The 17,816-nt window shown below is 42.8% G+C and overlaps 1 protein-coding gene across 5 annotated transcripts in view; it reads right to left on the bottom strand.

Annotated features, from left to right (window-relative positions):
* Positions 1 to 2,847: 2,847 nt before the first annotated feature.
* ACTN1 (actinin alpha 1) overlaps positions 2,848 to 17,816 on the bottom strand; it is a 93,130-nt gene continuing 78,161 nt past the window's right edge. For 2 of the 5 annotated variants that reach the window (XM_085062143.1, XM_085062142.1), the window contains exons 12-21: positions 17,653 to 17,803; positions 15,132 to 15,240; positions 14,511 to 14,651; positions 12,394 to 12,576; positions 11,521 to 11,655; positions 10,510 to 10,689; positions 9,448 to 9,594; positions 7,206 to 7,271; positions 5,546 to 5,704; positions 2,848 to 3,736 (exon numbers count right to left, since the gene is read on the bottom strand). In XM_085062143.1, coding sequence (XP_084918269.1) covers positions 3,578 to 3,736; positions 5,546 to 5,704; positions 7,206 to 7,271; positions 9,448 to 9,594; positions 10,510 to 10,689; positions 11,521 to 11,655; positions 12,394 to 12,576; positions 14,511 to 14,651; positions 15,132 to 15,240; positions 17,653 to 17,803 — 1,430 coding nt within the window. In that variant the 3' untranslated portion in view covers positions 2,848 to 3,577. Of the gene's footprint in view, positions 3,737 to 5,545; positions 5,705 to 7,205; positions 7,272 to 7,822; positions 7,904 to 9,447; positions 9,595 to 10,509; positions 10,690 to 11,520; positions 11,656 to 12,393; positions 12,577 to 14,510; positions 14,652 to 15,131; positions 15,241 to 17,652; positions 17,804 to 17,816 lie in introns of all 5 variants that reach the window. The other 3 variants (XM_085062141.1, XM_085062140.1, XM_085062145.1) reach the window with 2 other exon arrangements.

Below are 17,816 nucleotides of genomic sequence, written 5' to 3' on the forward strand. Positions count from 1 at the left end.
CAGTTTCCTTTCATTGTCTTATGAGACTCCTGGCTCTGCTCCTGCACTCTGCTCCGAACCAGATGCTGGCAGCACTGAAGACATGTAACAGTCACAAGATAGATTTGAGAGGCTTTGGGAAATGTGGTTGACATTCTGGCAGGCAAGACAAGACCCATGTTGTTTGAGCACTGAAGTGTTTTCTGCTCCTGTACTGTCAGACAGGCTGAATAAAGCAGGTCATTGAGATCTCAGCAGCCAAAGGTATCAACAGTCATGAAAAGCCTTTCTTGGTTAATTTCTTCAAAAAGCATTATTTCAATTTCCATACCTGAAATTGTGATAGTGGGAGACTGACAACTCTGAATGAAAGAAGCAAGCTTGAAGTGGATTGTCCACTTCTTCTGTTCCTGGCAGAAGGGGCAGTTGCTGAGCTGCAAACAGCTACTTCCAGAGATGAATTTCATCAAGGCTGATGCCAGGACTTGGCTAAAGAATGGCATGTCAGCTGCAAAACCATGAGCCTAATACCAAAAGCTGTTTTCACATTTCAGCATACTAACTGCCACAGACTGCCAGGCCCCACAATTGCAAGATAAATCTTGTGCTGCAAATGAGGAAGGTGAATGTCTTGCAGCATCCTAGCGCTCCTCTGGGTGTGGGGTGGGAATGGGGAAGCTTTATCTACAGCCTAGAGGGAAAAACCAGGTCATGCAAGCTCTAGCCAGTGTCAGAGGCTGTGCCATCTGAGAAGAAATGCCAGTGTATTTTAGGCACACCTCTTGCCAATTCAAGTACTCAGAAGCATAGGCAAGACCTTTCTGTTGCTATTGACACCTCAACTTCACCAAAGGATGTCAGTGCTGGAGTGTCAACTTTAGCAAGGCTGGAGCCCACACCAAATCAATCTGTAGTGTGAGCAGGGATGAGCCACCTGCTTTCTGTCATAAAACTAGGAATACTTACACCTAACTGGGGTTATGTGTGAAACCTGGTCACACATTGCAACACTGCCACAGCTCAGTAAAAGATTTTTATAAAGTCTTCTGGAATCTCCAAGCATGGACTTGCAGAGTGCTGTCACCAGGATCATTCAACATAATTTGGCTTTGTTCTCAGAGTGGCAGCAGACCAGGGTGCAATGGCCCAAGGTGAAGCTATGCTTTTTTCTACCTGTTTTTCAAAATAACATAGATCTTTTCTCCAGATCGGTCATTTAATAGCCCAACAGATATTCCCATTCCCTCCACCCCAGTTTTATTGTTTAAATAAATATAAAACTTTATTAAAACATCATTGCATTTTCTGGGAGTGGGTACAACCTACAGAGTTCCTCAATTTTTGGACTGCAAATGTCCTTTTTCAGGTGCAGCAAACCAAGGACAAGGCACCTACTGTGGAAGAGGAAAGAGGGTTACCAAACCAAGGACAATAGATACTCAGAGGCAAACTTCAATACAGATTATCTGCTCAGGCTTCTAGTCATCCTCTCTGATGTTTTAGCTTTCCAACAGATAACCTATGTGAAGTACTTTAAAGCACGGCGATGGAAATCAGCATACCATATCTTTGAAGAGGACAGTCCCATTTGCAGCAATATAGTAGTGACATGGCTGAAAATGAGCCCATGGAGGAGCTTGAAAGTGGATTAAATATTGATATGGCTCCAAGTCCTACATTACTGACAATTCATTTCAACCCCTCCAGGCTTCTCAGTATCATGGGTTTCAACATAGGAAACTCTGCTTCAGCTCAATTGCAGCCCTCATTAACAACTCAATTATGCACAAACTGTCACCTTTGAAGACAAACTGGTGAGTGCAGCCCGGCCTTGTCTATGTATGAAACAATATGGCATTTATTTGCATGCCCCCTGTAAACACATTATCCAGCCTACAGCAGAACACAGATCTTGGGTCTCCTGGAAAGAAGCGTGGTAGCAGACATTAGCATCCCCTCTCCAAATACAGTAGGCAGATACTGTCACGTTGGGATACATCACAATGCACTGCTGCGATTTTTATTGTGTCCTACTGAAGGTCAGGAATAAACCAGAAAGCTGTGCTGAACCCCAAACCATCGTGTACAATACCTTCCTCAGGGCTCAGCTCTGCCCTGGGAAACAGAAGAGCTCCCTGTGAATCTGTCCACGAATTCACCATTCCTGCAGTTGCTACTTCAAAATAAAATCTGCCTTTGGGTCTAAGAGGGAGAAGTATGTGCTAATACCTATAAAACACTCACTTGAAACATGTCATGAAGCAGTAATGTTATTTTGCTCCTAACCCCACGTTTCCTGAAAAAGTTGTGGGAGGGCAGGAAATGCACCTGTAATATGAGATGGATGGAAGGAATTAGCTGCTTCCCTTTGCCAATTTCCAGGCACGTATGTGTATGTGTTACTTTATGACTCAATAAAAGTTCCAAAGGAGCTGTCCTGAAAACTGGTTTCTCTTCTATGTCCAACAGAAAGATGACCTCTGAAGGAATTTATGATGTCAGAAGATGTGGTATCAAAATCAGTCAGATATTCAGTGCTGAGCGTGGAACAGTGGATGGTTTCTTCATCGATGGTTCAAGATATGATGGTTGGTTGTTTGTGCAGATGTAGTAACTAATTCTGTACTGTTTTTTAAGGAATAACAAGAAAATTCCTTCTAAAGATAGGAGTGTATGGGGTATTTAAAGCGGTCATAAAGCTGTGAAAATTTTAACAGCATTCAGCAAGTATGAAAAGATTATGGGGCTGAGAATATTCCTTTAAATGTGCGGTAATTTCAGTTAAAAACATTAATTTTGGATTCTTCTTATAATGTTTAACTAAGTAGGATTAAACAATTTTACTATACAAATGAATAAAGTCTAGAGTTGTTATCACAAGAAGTTTTTAATATGGTTTGTGACAAGCAATATCAAAGTTATCAACTCTCAAGCTTCATGTTCTGAAACCAGACAACTCTCAGCAACAAAAAAAGTTGTGCACTGATAAACATAGGAGGCGTATTGTATTTTTTAATTAAATATGAAAACATGAGCTGTGTACATTATTTTTTTCCCTAGAAAACACAGCAATTTCAAAAGTTTATCATAAAATATTTTCATGAAATGAGTGAACCAGCAAACACATGCACTTGTGTGCCTTCCCCCCTCCCAAGATAAACGTGATGAGAGAGACATACGCAATGTAATAGTTAACAGAACAAGTGGAGTTTTGTCATAGTTTGGTTCTTTTTGGAAAGGATGGAATGTAACATTGTGCTTGACTTTCTATGTCACAACAAAAAATATTTGGTGTAATATTTTAACTCTTTTTAAGTTTCAATCTGGTGGAGAAAAATACCTTTTTCTATAATAAAATATGTCTGTTCTTTTTAAAACGTAACTTTTTTGCACAAAATAATTTTGTAAACTGTTATTTCAAGGGCAAGGTAGGCGGTGCTGTGTCAATGTCCTCCCCCCCACTTAAAAATGTGATCTGTTATCTGAAGCAAAACAGGAAAACACAAAAAAGAGCGGAGCAGAGGTTGCTTTGCAAAGAGAAAATAGGTCGTGTTGGACGGGGGAGAGGGGAGGGAGCGTGTGGTGGGACAGAAAAAAGTTAAAGGTCACTTTCGCCGTAGAGCGCTGTGGAGAAGGACATGTAGTCCAGGGCACCGGGTACAGCATCACGGCCATTGTAGGGTGCCATCCTGGCAATGCAGTATTCAGCCTGATCAGGAGGCAGCTCCCGCCGTAATTCATCCACAGTGATGTAGTTCTGCAATGAGGACAAATGATCAGGCAATCATTACTTTGAGAAAACTGACCTTCCTCTGAGGGACAACCACCCCCTGTCCCACCAGGGCAGCAGGCAAAACCCTCAGGGACAGCAGCCCAACAACTAGCCCTGTGCTGTACACCCACACAGGGAGCTCTGTGCACTTACACCCTGGGAGGACATGCACCCCCTCCCTACTGTTTGGACAAGTAAGTGGGTTTTACAACCAACATTGGCTTTGCGAGAGAGATGGTGGTGCAGCTAAAGAAAAGACCTAGAGGTTAGTAAGGCAAGGTGTTAGTGTAACACTCTGCCTTCCTGTTGACAGAGGAGGTCCTGCTGAAATCAAATGGGAGAAGCAGACATGTAATTTGGATGCTGTCCCTCACCAGCAAGAGGTAACAGCTGCTTGTGCTGCCTGGGAGGTGCCACTCCCTCTCTTCAGAGTAAGGAAAGGGGCCACCCCTGTTCTCGCTGGTGCACCAATGCAGGCAGCAGACAAGCAAACACCGTTTTACTTCCACAGTTCCAGCAACAGTCCTTTCACTGCAGACATTTTTAATAAGCAAGCCAAACCTATGTAAATTCAGCTTCTGGAGACTCACTGCGCTGAGCTGAGCTAGCTTGGCTTCTCTCCATGCAGTAGGTAACAGTAGCTGCCTGTTTGCTAATCAGTATGTTGTCTTCAGCTAACTGACTCATGGGCGTTTGCAGTCTGTCTGAACAACAGCTCAGGTTTCACACCATCCTTCTCTCTCCTGTGACTTCTAACAATTTCTTTTTCCCTTTCACTTTAATGACTGGGGTATGAGGTATTTTTCTTCATAATGACATACTAATTCATGTTATAGTCATCAGAGCATGTTAAACACTCAGAAGTATATGTAATGTACTGTACAGAGTAAACGAGTTAATAAGTAATACTGCATCTCAAAGTACCTATTTATTCAATGGTTAGCTTATCTGAGTAACATGGAAATTTCAGGCCTCAAAAGACAATAGAACTGGCTTCAGTCAGGTTTATGTCTAAAGGACAAGTATCATGGGTTTCTAGATCCTGATTATGACAAGATTCTTAGTGCAACATGGAAACCAGCACCAGATTTAAGGGTAAGTCATGACAATTTGAGAAATGGTATCCAGCATTTCATGTGAGGTGACTAAAATCATCAGCCATTAAAGAGATACGTTAACATTACATGTACATATTATTTGTTCAGTTACATAAAAGATTAGTGGGCATTGTTATATAAGAAAAGTAAGATTACATTTTTATCAGCTGCTTCCACTGATGATGTAAATTCAAAAAATTAATGCTTCTCATATCATCCCTGAGTTTTCCTACTTTCGACCAATTTCTATGATTAAAAGATGTTCCTCCTGCAGATACAGCATACCTCAATGAAAATCTATTGATTGTATAACAACTGATAGTGACATATATATTTCTGAGAAAGGCCATCTCAAGTTTCCAGCTGTCAGTAATGAACAGTTTTCAAGACTAATCAAAAACCATCTGTTGAACTTGTTAATTTTAAAATAACAACTTGAGACCAAGCTCTTAATTAAAATTTTAAAGCAAGAGTGGGCTGCAAAGTTCTGACTGACAGCTGAACAGGACTTTTGAGTGCCTTAGGAGGCTGCTCATTAACCCACACTTTAACCTTGCACTCCTCCAGCACTACAGAATGTTCCTGTGAAAATACCCTCCCATGGTAGAGTGCTTCCCTCAGCATGTTGTCTCAGAGATGAGAGAAAAAAGAAAGCAGGAGCTATGTGGATGCAGGAGACCAAGGTATGGAGCCTGACCTTATCTCCAGCCAGGATCTTGAAGGAAGCCATAACCTGGTCAGCAGTATCCGTATCTGCCGTTTCCCGGGACATGAAGTCGATGAAGGCCTGGAACGTCACTACACCCAAACGGTTCGGGTCGACGATGCTCATGATGCGGGCAAACTCTGCCTCTCCCTGGAGAGCAAGAGAGTCATGTAAGCCTGGCTATTTGGGCAGCAGTGCTACCAAAGAGAGGAAAAACCATTCAGCAGCACATCTCATAGCTAGAAAACCAAGTCAAAAAAAACCACCTCTGGGGTTTTTTTCATCACAATGTTCTTTCTTAGCTTGCTGTTGCATACAAACGTTTCCCACTCATTTGTCCTTTGGAATAAAACATTGTCAGCTGTGCTTGAGGATAACATCCAGCTCTAGGACAATCCTCCTATTGGGGAACAATACCACACAGACTTCAGAGGAAGACCCAGATTTCTCTATATATGTGCTAGATGTCTCTAGCAATATTTGAAGATATACACTCAAGTCTTTTTACTTTCATGTACTTAAAGAGACATTTTACAGTTTTCTTCACCTGACAGAACAGAAGAAATGTCTCTGGGATATTTCATAGTATCTTACTCATCTTTAATTGGCAGGCTTTGGAAAGAAGGACTGGCATATCTGGAGCAGCCCAGGGAAATAGCTTCTACAAGGAAGATCCTACAGGGAAGTTTTGCTACAGAAGCCAAAACCCTGTAGAGTAGTTTTCTGCATTTCTTTCTGCAGTTAAACCAAAGGTCATCTATTTGATGATGGGATCATCAAATCCTCATCTCTGGGACTCCCTCCTCCTCAGGGAAGGAGGAGGGGAGAGCAGAGCCAAATCTTCTCCTGGGAACAGGCTCTCCCCTAACACATTTAGAACGATATACCTTCAAGAGTAATTAAGATACCTAAACAAATGTTACTATGTCTTGGCATGCTACACTAAAGAGTTTGTATTTATCCTGGGCTGATGAGTAAGATGATTAAACACTACTTTGCCTGATATCAGGAGCAAAGACATCGAGACATCATAGTGCAAGATGAATATGCTTGCACTATGCTCTTCTCCTGCCATTTCATGAGAATCAGTCTTTGGTGTAGCTCCTCCTGTTAGCTGCCATGCCTCTCAAGGTGACACATGTTACTGCTCTGAATATTAAGGTATTCTGGTGAGGGAAAAACTGCAGGGAGAATGACTGGAATTTGAACTTACATGTACAGGAAAGGAGATGTGAAACAAAGGGTAGGAATGAGAGGAGCGGCATTCTGAGTGTACTCAGAAGTGAGGTCGTGTACACTTCCCAATGATTTCAACTGATATTCAGGGCTGGGGGAGGTTGTGTGGGCTGTGCAGAGAGCAGGCACCAATATAAAGAAGTTTATTGTTTCTTCCACTGGTAGCTACACAGTTTGATAAATATAATTTTTATTTGAACCACACAAGAATTAGACAATTATTTCCATTTTTTTTACCTTTAGCTACAGCTGTGAGACAACAATTTTACATGTACAACTAAGACTAGATTTAACGCTGCTGATAATTCTAGAAAATAAGGCTATATTTACCTTGATTCACTATACAGTCTCCCTTTATTTTTGAAGGTGCCTACAAGAATCACTTTGAATAGGAGTGACAGAGGCTCTACATTACCATATTGTAACCCATGGAGATAAGGCAGGCTCGGAAATCTTCACAATCCATCATACCAGTCTTCTTCTACAGGGAATGATGCAAAGATGGAAAAAGCCAAGAGAGAAAAGGGAGACCAGTCCAGGGAGAAATGAACCCACAGGAGACATTACAAAGAATGAGTTTTGGGGTGGGGAGAAGATAGAAGGAAGGATTTACAGGACAATGAAAAACAACCGAGGAAAGGTGGTGAAAACATGAAGAAGCAAAGGTGGTTTTGGACACGGAATGGTTTTACACACAAGAAACATATTGGTGATGAAAAAAGGGCAAGAAGATATTAAGCAAGACAGATTGAGGAATGGACGAGAAAAGGAGTTTTAAGTGACACAAAAGTAAACGGAACAGTTTGAAGACATAAAAGGAATTCTCCCAAGACAAAAAAGTAAGGATTATAAAGGTATAGATACCAAAGTGCATTTAGAGATGAAGTAGTATAGAAAAGTGAGATATATATATATAGTCAAACACAAGAACAACAATGACAGATGGATTAAGACAAACAAGAAAAGAAAGGAAAAACCTGTTACTTTTTCACAGTTTAATATCTGGCTGTGTTCACCACTAGCATTCAGTACCTGTGCATCGTTTCCAATATCGTAACCCAAGCTGATGAGACAGGCTTTGAATTCCTCAGGGCCAAGTGTGCCGGAGTGGTCCTGGTTATGCGGTGTGCCAGGCAGCAGGACATGCAGTGCCAGTGGGGTGACGGTGTGGGGCAGAAGGAAGGGAGACACAGAGGAGATCCAAGGGAGGTGAAAGGACAACAAACAGGTGCACCATGCAGTGGGTGAGGGGAGAGGGAGAAGAAGAATGACATGCAGATAAAGATAGGGAAGAAAAATAAAAAGTGCACAACATTAGATATCACAATGACATTTCAGGATGTGCTAAAAATGCTCTTGGAACAGTTCCTTCTCAGAGAGCTCATCCAATCTTGAGAGCATTTGAATGACAAAAACAGCTGATGCTCAGAAGCCTCAAGATCTCAATCTCCCATGTGAATTACTGCTTGTTATCCAGTGTCAGAAGCCCTGTGTTTCACTAGTAACCCAGAGTGCAGGTAAGCAGGCAGAGGCAGTGGGAAGCATTGCCTTAATCTTCTAGTCAAAAGTTCCACTAAAGGAGTAGGTGAGGACAGGTATGTTTGGCAACACACCCAAGGGAAGCTTAGCTGTCAGGGCATCCCAGGAACAGACAAAGAAAACCAGCTGAAGCTCAGGGGAGCAGCATTACGGCTGTATTTATGAGACCTGCACACAAGGTGGAGCTTTGACTGGCAAAGCTATTTCAAGTGCTCAGCTCTGCAAACAGCACAGATGTACAGCACAGCACAACATGGCTTGGCAGCTGCTCTTCCCTTTGCTCCCTGCCCGCTCCCCCAGTATTTGGATGTACCCATCAAATAAAACACAAGCTACTATAGGAACTAAGAATCCCCATCCACCCTGCAGAATTTTAGCTCAGAACAGCCTCCAAGCACTGAAGAGCCCCGGCCTGCTGCCACCACCTCTGGCCGGATCAAGGAAGCTACAGATGAGAGGGTGGGGCCAATTTAAAGTGACTTTCTCCAAAACAGCCCCAGCTTTTGAAGTCGGTGTTAAGCCTTCATAAATCAAACAGCTGAAGGTGGGAAACCCATGTTTTGTCTGCATTATTATTCAGACTGTTGTGAAGGAAGGGGCAAATGATACGAAGGTCAAAATATAACATATACAGACTTTTTATGCGTCCCTCTCCTAAGAAAATAGGCCATGGTTTATTTTTCTTAGATAGCTAAAGAAGGGCTGAAACAGCCAGTGTTCAGCAATCTGAAAGCACTGCCAATCTCTGAGGGCAGGCAGATATAGCAGAGATGGTATATAAGAGTGGAGAACAGATGGTCCCAAGAATTATATATATCAAGATAATAATCTGCTCACTGGAGAAGAATGGATAAGAGTCTAATTGCCTAAAAAAGCCCTCAAACCTTTCCATACTTTCCCTTTACCAGGAAATTTTACAGTTGCTTGTGAAGATATACTTCTCCCAGGCTAATGATCACTTGGCAGTCTTCACAGAAATGACTGCTCCACAGGAGTGGCACTTTTAAGAATGAAACATCTTCTGTGATCTCACTTTAGCACAGTGACTGGTTTTTATTGCACTGTGCAGTCCACATAGAAACTTGTAGCTTACCAAGCTGCAGTCAGCACTGACTTACCCTGTCAAAGTGGTTGAAAGAAGCCCGGAACTCATTCATTTGTTCCTGGCTGATTCCTTTGGCATCACGGGTCAGAATCTGGTTTTCCACTTCGTTGATGGTTCTAGCAATTGTTGTTAGTAACTGCTCCCAGCCCACTCGGATATGCTGGAAAAAGAGGTCAGGATAATTCTGAAATTAAGAAGTTGCTCTTCTGCTTCTGAGGCCAGTGGGTCAAATGTGCTACTTATTGCAAATTAAATGATCCTGGTGTGCAAAGCAGTCCTGGTCTCCATTTTTTCAGAAAAGATTCCTTCTAATCTGTAGATGTTTAAAATCTGAATTTTGACCAAAAAAACCCCATACTGAAGAGCCTGATTTCTGATCTTAAGAAAAACTTGGCCCTATTGCAAAGTTCCTTTGTCTGGTCAGAGCAACATTTTGAAGGCCTTTAACACAAATCAGAAGCAAGACCAGTGCTTCTAGGACTTAGTCAAGCAGAAAACTCTCCTTACCAAGAAAATAAATAAAACATGGTGCTTGGAAGACACTGGTGCTCCCCTGCCTCTGCTGTTGCTTAATGGGAAGCTGGCCAGAAACCAAAAAACAAGTTTCAAAGCCTGTCTGTCTTCTGCTAGACTCAGGTTGAACTCAAATTGCTCCCAAGAAACCACACGTTATCAACAGAACGCCAGTCTCCTATTTTAAAATAACCTTCTGTTGGACTTTTTTCTTCTGCCAGGTAGTGACAGCTCAAAATCATCAGCACTTCCCTTTCAAATCCCAGCTAACAGGCTGCCACAATTGGGTGGCAGGAGACACAAGACCTGTCAGTTTTTCAAGCAATACTGTGGATCTCATTCAGGTTGTTTCTGTTGTCTATATTTGGAAGTACACTGGAGTGGGTTGGCATGAAGCACAGTAAGGCAAAAATGAAATTCAATGACGTGTTATTGCATGTTGGGCAACATTATCAAGCTCTCCATTTTCCTGAGAACCACAACATGTTGCCAGAGCTAGATGTAGCTGATGCTCACTGGCCACAGCAGATGAGGCTGTCTGATCTGCTGCCAAAACATTTACCTCCATGGTGTAATTGGTGTGCTTGTTGTCAAAGATAAGCGCTTCCTGGATCAGCTGGTGGTCTCCTTCCAGCTGGTCAATCTTTGGTTTGTAATTCACAATGCTTTTCTCGTACTGCCGCAAGTGGTTGAGCTGGTCCTCCAGGGTCCCATGCATCTCTATTGAAATGCGGCCAATCTCCTGCATTAGCAAAGCCAAAGGAGTTAAGACTTCACTGAAAGGACAAGCCTCAACATGCTTGACATTTATTGCAGCAATTTCACTCTCACACAGGATGATGATTCAAAAAAAATAATCTCATGGAGCAGTTACTTCACAGGAGCTGAGACAGTGTCAACAAAAAATTTAGCACAGCCCTGAACATTTTCCAAGTGAAGTGTATCATATAAGATGCGTCTAATGCAAGTATACAAAAGAAAAGGAAACTGCAGTCCGTAAGCTAGTAATGTACCAAGACAGGTATTTTTCTGGTGTACTGTCTGCCACTAAGTTAGTTCCTTCATACAGACATATTTCTGTAATTACTCTCTTCTTTCCAGCTCCTGCCATCAGTAATAGCTTCATATTTTTATGTTTCATCAACTTCAATTATTTTAACCCAAATCTTACCTAAAGAGAGGTCTTCCTTAAAAATGTCTCCTCTACAGATGTTTGGTATCTTAACTATATTTATTTAGTCACATGTATCAAGACCATTGCTATGAAAGCAATTACACAATCTATGTCTCTGATCTAGGGTTTTAAATTTGTTGCATATAAACATAAATCTTAAAATAGCAGTGTTCCCCATCTTAAGTAATGCTTTTTTCCTGGTACTAGAGTTAGGGGAAGAAAAGTACAAGCACGTCAGTAACTAATATCAATCTTGGGATTTTTCGTATTTTCTATGATGTTTCTCTTGCTGTAAGTTGAAGAAAGAATGGCTGTGACAGTGGTCAAAATAGGGCACGAATAAGAATATCAGTGAAGATCACAGAGGAAAACAGACTTTCAAAAATTGCAAAGCACTACCTCCATCTTGGTCTGGATCCAGGGTCCAATGACATTGGCCTGGGCACCAAACTGTTTACGAAGTCGTTCATTTTGCTGCTGGCGAGCATGTTCTTCCATCAGGGCTTGATCCCTTCTGGGAACCAGCTGCCGCACCTGCAACGAAGAGTAACTAAGTGTGCAGCTGAGACACACAAAGGCACACATACAGTAAATGAGGAAGTTGCCACAAGGGAAGGAGGAGTGGGTGTTTGCACTGAAAACAAGCAGTTACATGGTTTAAGTCACAGTGGGCAAGCCCATGGAATGTGAATCATATCTGCTGTAGGATACACACAAACTCATGCTAGGCCATGGAAGACCAGAAGATGCTTCTGTTCATTATTTGGGTTTTTGGTGGCTCATGTTAACTGAGTTGCAGGATGCTGTTCAGATCTCAGTTTGGTGATTTTGTTTGGTAGTAAGAATCATCAGCACAACTGGTATGACAGTAGCTGCTCTTTTAGGATTACAGCAAGAAAAGGCTACTTGGCTGCAGAGACGGAACATCTGAAGGGCTAAATGGGAAGGTGAAAAAGGAATACTGATTCACATCCTATATTTACCTGCAGGTCAACTGAAGACCAAAAACCTCAAAGCTTTTAAATTTCACAACTTTCACTTAAAATTAGCATGTAAGGGGGGGGGGGTCACATGCCTTAGGCATTTATATCAAAGATCTCTTCCACTTTCCAAGCACATGGCAACTGAGCCAAAATCAAATGACAAAGCCCCACTAAACTCAGCAGTAATCATGAGAGGGTAACTGCAGAGCAAATAATCCATTTCCTGGGCCCACAGTGGTTGAACAGTGACATTGTCCCCCACCAACTTGTAAGGCTGGAAAGAACTCACATGTTCCCATTTGCCATTGATCTCATGTGGGGTGATTGTAGTGTAAGGGTTTGTCCCTGCCATGTTGACATGGTATGTCTGGACAATCTTTGAGACTTCATTGTGGATTCCTAGGATGGCTTGTCGCTCCTTGTCGGCATCTGGCAATGTGGCTTTGAACTGCTCATGAGCTGTGGTCAGACCCTGCAGAAGGAAGGCAGCAGCAAATGGAGGGTAAGAACATTACTTATGAAATAGCCTCTTCAGCAAATGTATCTCTGAAGTGACTGCAAAAGCTAACATATTCTCAGGATATAAAGCAGGCTATTCTAATACACTTTTCAGGTCCTCTCAGCATCACTAAACGGGATGTTTTAAGTAGCTAAATTATGTGAAGTGTTGTTTTCCCCTCTCTTTCTGTCCCATGTTGACCAGTGACAGAGATCACATACCAGAAAAAAGGTGGAATAATAACGGATCATAATTTAAGAGGAACTATTTCTGCAACACTGCTCAGTGACTGCCTGTCAGCCCCTTTGGGGAAGAAAATCTGACATATAAAAAAAGTCTTGCTACTTTAAATGCACCGTATTTTCTTATCCCACTAGGTGTGCACTATTTCTACACCCAAATAACTCCACATGAGTACTAAGAGCCAAATTCAATTTGATCAGAGTCAGTTAGAACCAGGTGAAAGTCTTCCAGCCAACCGCAAACTTGCACAGGCATCAGATGCTCCTGCTGCTGGAAAACAGCTCTTTCTCCCTGACCACAGCAGGCCCTTCCTGCTCCCCGTCTCACTGCAGTGCCTGGGCTGTGCTCCAAGGACTGATGGTTGGGGTGTGCTTGCTGGTTGTTTGTAGCCAGCTGACAAGCCAGCTGGTCCTGGCTCATCTTGCACTGCTTCTACAGGCCTTTAAGGTACTTCATCCCAGAAACCTAGAAGATCAAGTCTAGGGAAGCAAACGCAGGGAAAGAGGCAGCAAAACGAATGGGAAACAGAGGTGCATGCAGGGATAAACCAAGGGAAGAGTGTGGACAGAAGAGAGAATGAAAGTAAAGCATGTGACTGACTGGTCTCTCTCAAAACACACACACTGTAACTACTTTTTGTAAAATTCCTTCCTTACACAGTGACTCATTACTTTGCAGCTGGTGTAGAGGCCACAGAGATGTAATACAAGTCTGGGGGCTGGGAAAGATACTGCAGTCACAAGCAGATGATGGAAGTGTTTAAATGCTGTTTAGATTTGTTTTGCATTAGGAAAGACCCCTTTTTTCAGGAGGGAGAGATGGAAGAAACAAATTGCAGCTCAGTTACTGTCACTGTGTGGCTGTAGTATTCCCTGTAGGTGTCCCATTTGCTGCCTCACATTTGATGCTCACACTGCTGTCAGCCATTCCAGCAAAGAGCTGACTTGGATTCTTTTCAAGAGACCATCAAGCAGGAGAAATAGAAGTCCCCACTGCAATCCAGGAAGGAGTAATTCCTGCTCTCTAAGGTCTGAAAATTACCTGTATATACCTCATGTTGCTTTCTTAACACACCTTCAGAAAGGGGAAAAAACTGAGATATACTGTCTTTGTTGTCTTAGAGGAGGCAAGACAACCTTCATTTCAAATGGCAATTCAGCACCAAAGTGGACAATTCTGAATTTTCTTGTGCTCAGCACCAAAAACCAGCTGGCAGCTCAACTGTCCTCATGGTACATCCTATCATGTAAAGACCAAATGATCTGGACATGACATTACATGTCAGAATTGACCTGCAGACCCTGTGAGCAACACTAAACTTTGCTCATGTGGGTTAAGAAAGATTCCACAAGATTCTACTAAAAGGTTCTCTCAATTTTCAGGCTTTCATTAATATGGCTCTGGAGTCGCTCTGAAAAACCTGCTTTCAGTTTCTGTGTCCAGCTAGGACGATGTAAGTATGCTTTACACCTATTCAGATCCAGGTTTTTGGAGAAAATAAGGAAAAACATACTAATTTTTGTTTCTCTTGGTAAGGCTCACTCAGTAGAGCAGAAGCACCAAAATATAACCTACAAATTCATATCACTCTGAATTCATAGCACTCAGGAGACCCCAAACTTCTCACTGTCCCAGCCTAACTGGTGCAAATGACTAATCTGTACCTGAATCTCCTCAATGGTGTGAACGATGAATGTGTCCTGCAGATCCTCCATGGCCCCTTCCATCCAGTTATTAAAAGGGGCAGCTCGTTTGGCATATTCCAGGTACAACTGGTCAATTGTTTCCAGTAGTTTCTCTGTCCTCTGTGCATGAAAAAAAAAAAGGAAAGAAAATCAGGAAAGATGGTTAGGAAGAAAAATCACATAGATACATAGGTTGTCTGAGCTGCTCCTTCCTTTCAGACCTCCTTGGTGCTCTCAAGATGGCACATCAGTAAAAAATCTCTCTGCTGTTAGAGATTACACACTGGACAGATATTTTTCCTCTAAGGGAAATAAAATAAATCCAAGGTCCTTTGAAATAAAACAAAACTAAGAGAGCATTTTCAAGCAGAATGAGATTACAAACGACAAAAAACAAGTAGAAATAAATCAATTGCCTGAGCAAATAAATGACACCATAATTGGGCTGGAAGAAAAGCAGCCTAGGTATACTGAAATGTAGCCGTTGTTCACAGTCCAGGATGTTCTAGGAGTTCACAGTGAGCTGATACTGCTTGTGCCCACTGCAGATTGCACTCCCAAATGCACTACCCAGAAGGTCCAATTTGTAGCATATCTCACCTCCAAGGCTTCTCTACGTTTCTGGGTTAGGGCACCCAGATTATCCCACTGATCACAGATCTTCTGGCACCTGGCATTGACACTGGGAGAGTCGTAATAGTCCAGCTCACTATAAGGGGCAGGGGAAAAAAGACAAGAAGTCAAATAATGACCCTGTACAGAAATAAGAGAAACCCATTAGAAACCTTGATCAGTCTTGAAGACAGATTCAGACAAAGAGGTCATGGTCTCTGCAAATAGAGCAAGTCAGGAAGATATCAGGATCTAGTTTAGGAGACACTGTATGTTATGGTAAATCAAACAGCACAGAACAGGACCACCCGAGGCCTGAGCAAATACTGAGGCTGGCTACCTGATGGGAATAACTTGCCAAAGGGGGAAGGGAGTACAGACTTTTGCTCAAACTGGAAATAAGCAGATTATGAGCAGAGCAATCTGCTCCTGTATTCTGCTTAAGAACATTATGCAGGCTAACTGTGTCTTGTACATCAGAATGGAAAGCAAAGATTTTATTAGGAACACCAAGAAACAGCTAAAGATTGTCCTAAGAGTTGCACAGTACAGGTAGCAAAGAATAGTTAAATTACACAACCCAGTAAATTTATTTAGGGCAATCCCAGAGTAACAGTGTAGGTTTCTCTCCTATCTGCCTGACAGGAAGTGCTTTCCTGACATATCTACAGGCTGACACTCAAAGAACACAAGCTGGTAGAAGTATGACTGGGGAAAGGAGAGCACAGGGGCAAGCTAAAGCTTGCAGCCTTGCATTGCTTTGTGCTCATGGTTCTACACATGGTGAAAGAGCAAGAAATCTGCAGGCAGAATGACACCAGCCAATCTAGGAAGCGTGAGCCTTGAAAGAAAAATAAACCCAGAATAAATCACTGGGATACTGAGTGACCCTGAGCCATCTAATGAGCAATTTTCTAAGCAGTAATGCAGGTTACACTCTTGCATACCCCAGCCTTGTTTCTTCACACTATTTATTGCCCTCCTGAGGTGAGTGGGCACAGCTGTTGGTGGAGTCCTCCAGTAAACTAGTCAGGACACTGATTTGGGCTAAAAATAAGTTCTCTGCTAGGTTTTTAATCCAGATCAGTTGCTTGATCTACTTTGCTGCAGAGCCAGCACTGCAGATAAAAGAACTCCTTCTGAGAGTCTGACTTGTAACACACCCATGCTGGATCCTGCTGCTACAGAGGGAAACATACAATGCCCCCAAACATTCTTGCCATGGGTAGCTGCAGTGGCTTCCTCCAGACCCTCTGCATCACCCTGGCAGTGTGTCTCTGGGTGAGAAAAGAGCTCTGCCATGATTTTACAGGGCATGGCCTCTTCGCTGAAATGGAAGATGACTTTTACGAGAATAGCAGAGCCTGCTGTTCTCACACTGTAGAAGAAATAACCTCTCCCACAGCTTAGGCCTCAGTCTTCCCTGTTGCTCTTAGAGCTCTTTGGCTGACATGTAGTGTGTGCTTTGGAAGTACCAGGTCAGGCAATGCTTGCTGACTAGACAGACTCAATTTTAATCTTACTGACACAGAAGATTGCCTTTAACCCTCCTCCTGCTCCAAGGTCAATCCTCCAGTGAACAAAGAGACCAGTTCTGTAAATCTGTGTTGTTAAAGAAGACAATGATCTTGAGCCAATAATCCTAATTTTTTAGAGAAAAACAGCTCTTCAGGCCAAGAGTACTGATCTTGGCCCAGACATTAACTTCAGATAGGCCAGTGTGATATAGAAACCTTTTTAAAATAGGAAACAAGAGTCCAAATGGAGTAGTTCAGACAGTTTTCTGCCAAGAAGCATGTAAGGTTTCAAAACCCCCTTGTGCTGCAGCCACTGGCTCTTTGCCTGCCTGCTATCTCTAGCAATCCTAAAGAGCCCCCATTTCTCCTGTTAACCTGTATTACTTCAGGAAAAGGAGTGGAGGTAAAGGTTTCCAAACTGCAGGGAAGCAGGGAGAGAGCTGACCTCCTGCAAGGATGCCCTGCAGCAAGTGCTGAACAGAGTGCACACAGTGCAGTACATTTGGGAGAAAGAATGAAGCCACCATAGGCTCAAGCAGCTTTTTTCCTGCTAGAATAAAAGGGACTTTTTTTTTTTAATAAAAGGGGGCAAACTGAGACCCTCCTATCCTCTCCTCTTTCCTTCTGTTCCTGGAAAAGTGTGATAGTGTTACAACTCTGAAACATAGCTGGTGCCAGCAGCAGGTCTCTTTAGGAAAGGGCAGCAGTTCTCTCTAGGAAAGGGTTCATGGCAGCATAATGAACTGGAAGAGAATGGAAACTTGGCTTAGGAATATAATTCTGTCTCCTCCTCAACAGCACCCACAACTCATCCGTTTTCTGGCCTGCTTTTCTGGTGTGCCCGGATACTGGAGAGCAGTATCCTAGATACTGTTTGGAAACACTGGGAATTCCCAGCATTTTTGTATGGAATGGATTTTTTACTCTCCAGAGGGCAAAGCTCGCTAAGCCTCCCCGGCCCCAAGGATGGGACGTGCGCTGGGGTGCCGTACTTGAGCTCTTGTGCAATAGCAGCAATCTGTTCCACGCGGTCCTGGTGTGCAGCCAGGTCACTCTCAAAGGCCTCGTGTTTCTTCAGCAGGGCCTTTATCTCCGAGAGGGTTGCAGTTTCATAATCCTTCTGCTGCAGCATTGCTTCCTTACCTGGGGAGGGAGC

Source organism: Lichenostomus cassidix, chromosome 5, assembly GCF_008360975.1.
Source record: "Lichenostomus cassidix isolate B80296 chromosome 5, HeHo_3.0, whole genome shotgun sequence".
Taxonomy (NCBI): Eukaryota; Metazoa; Chordata; class Aves; order Passeriformes; family Meliphagidae; genus Lichenostomus; species Lichenostomus cassidix.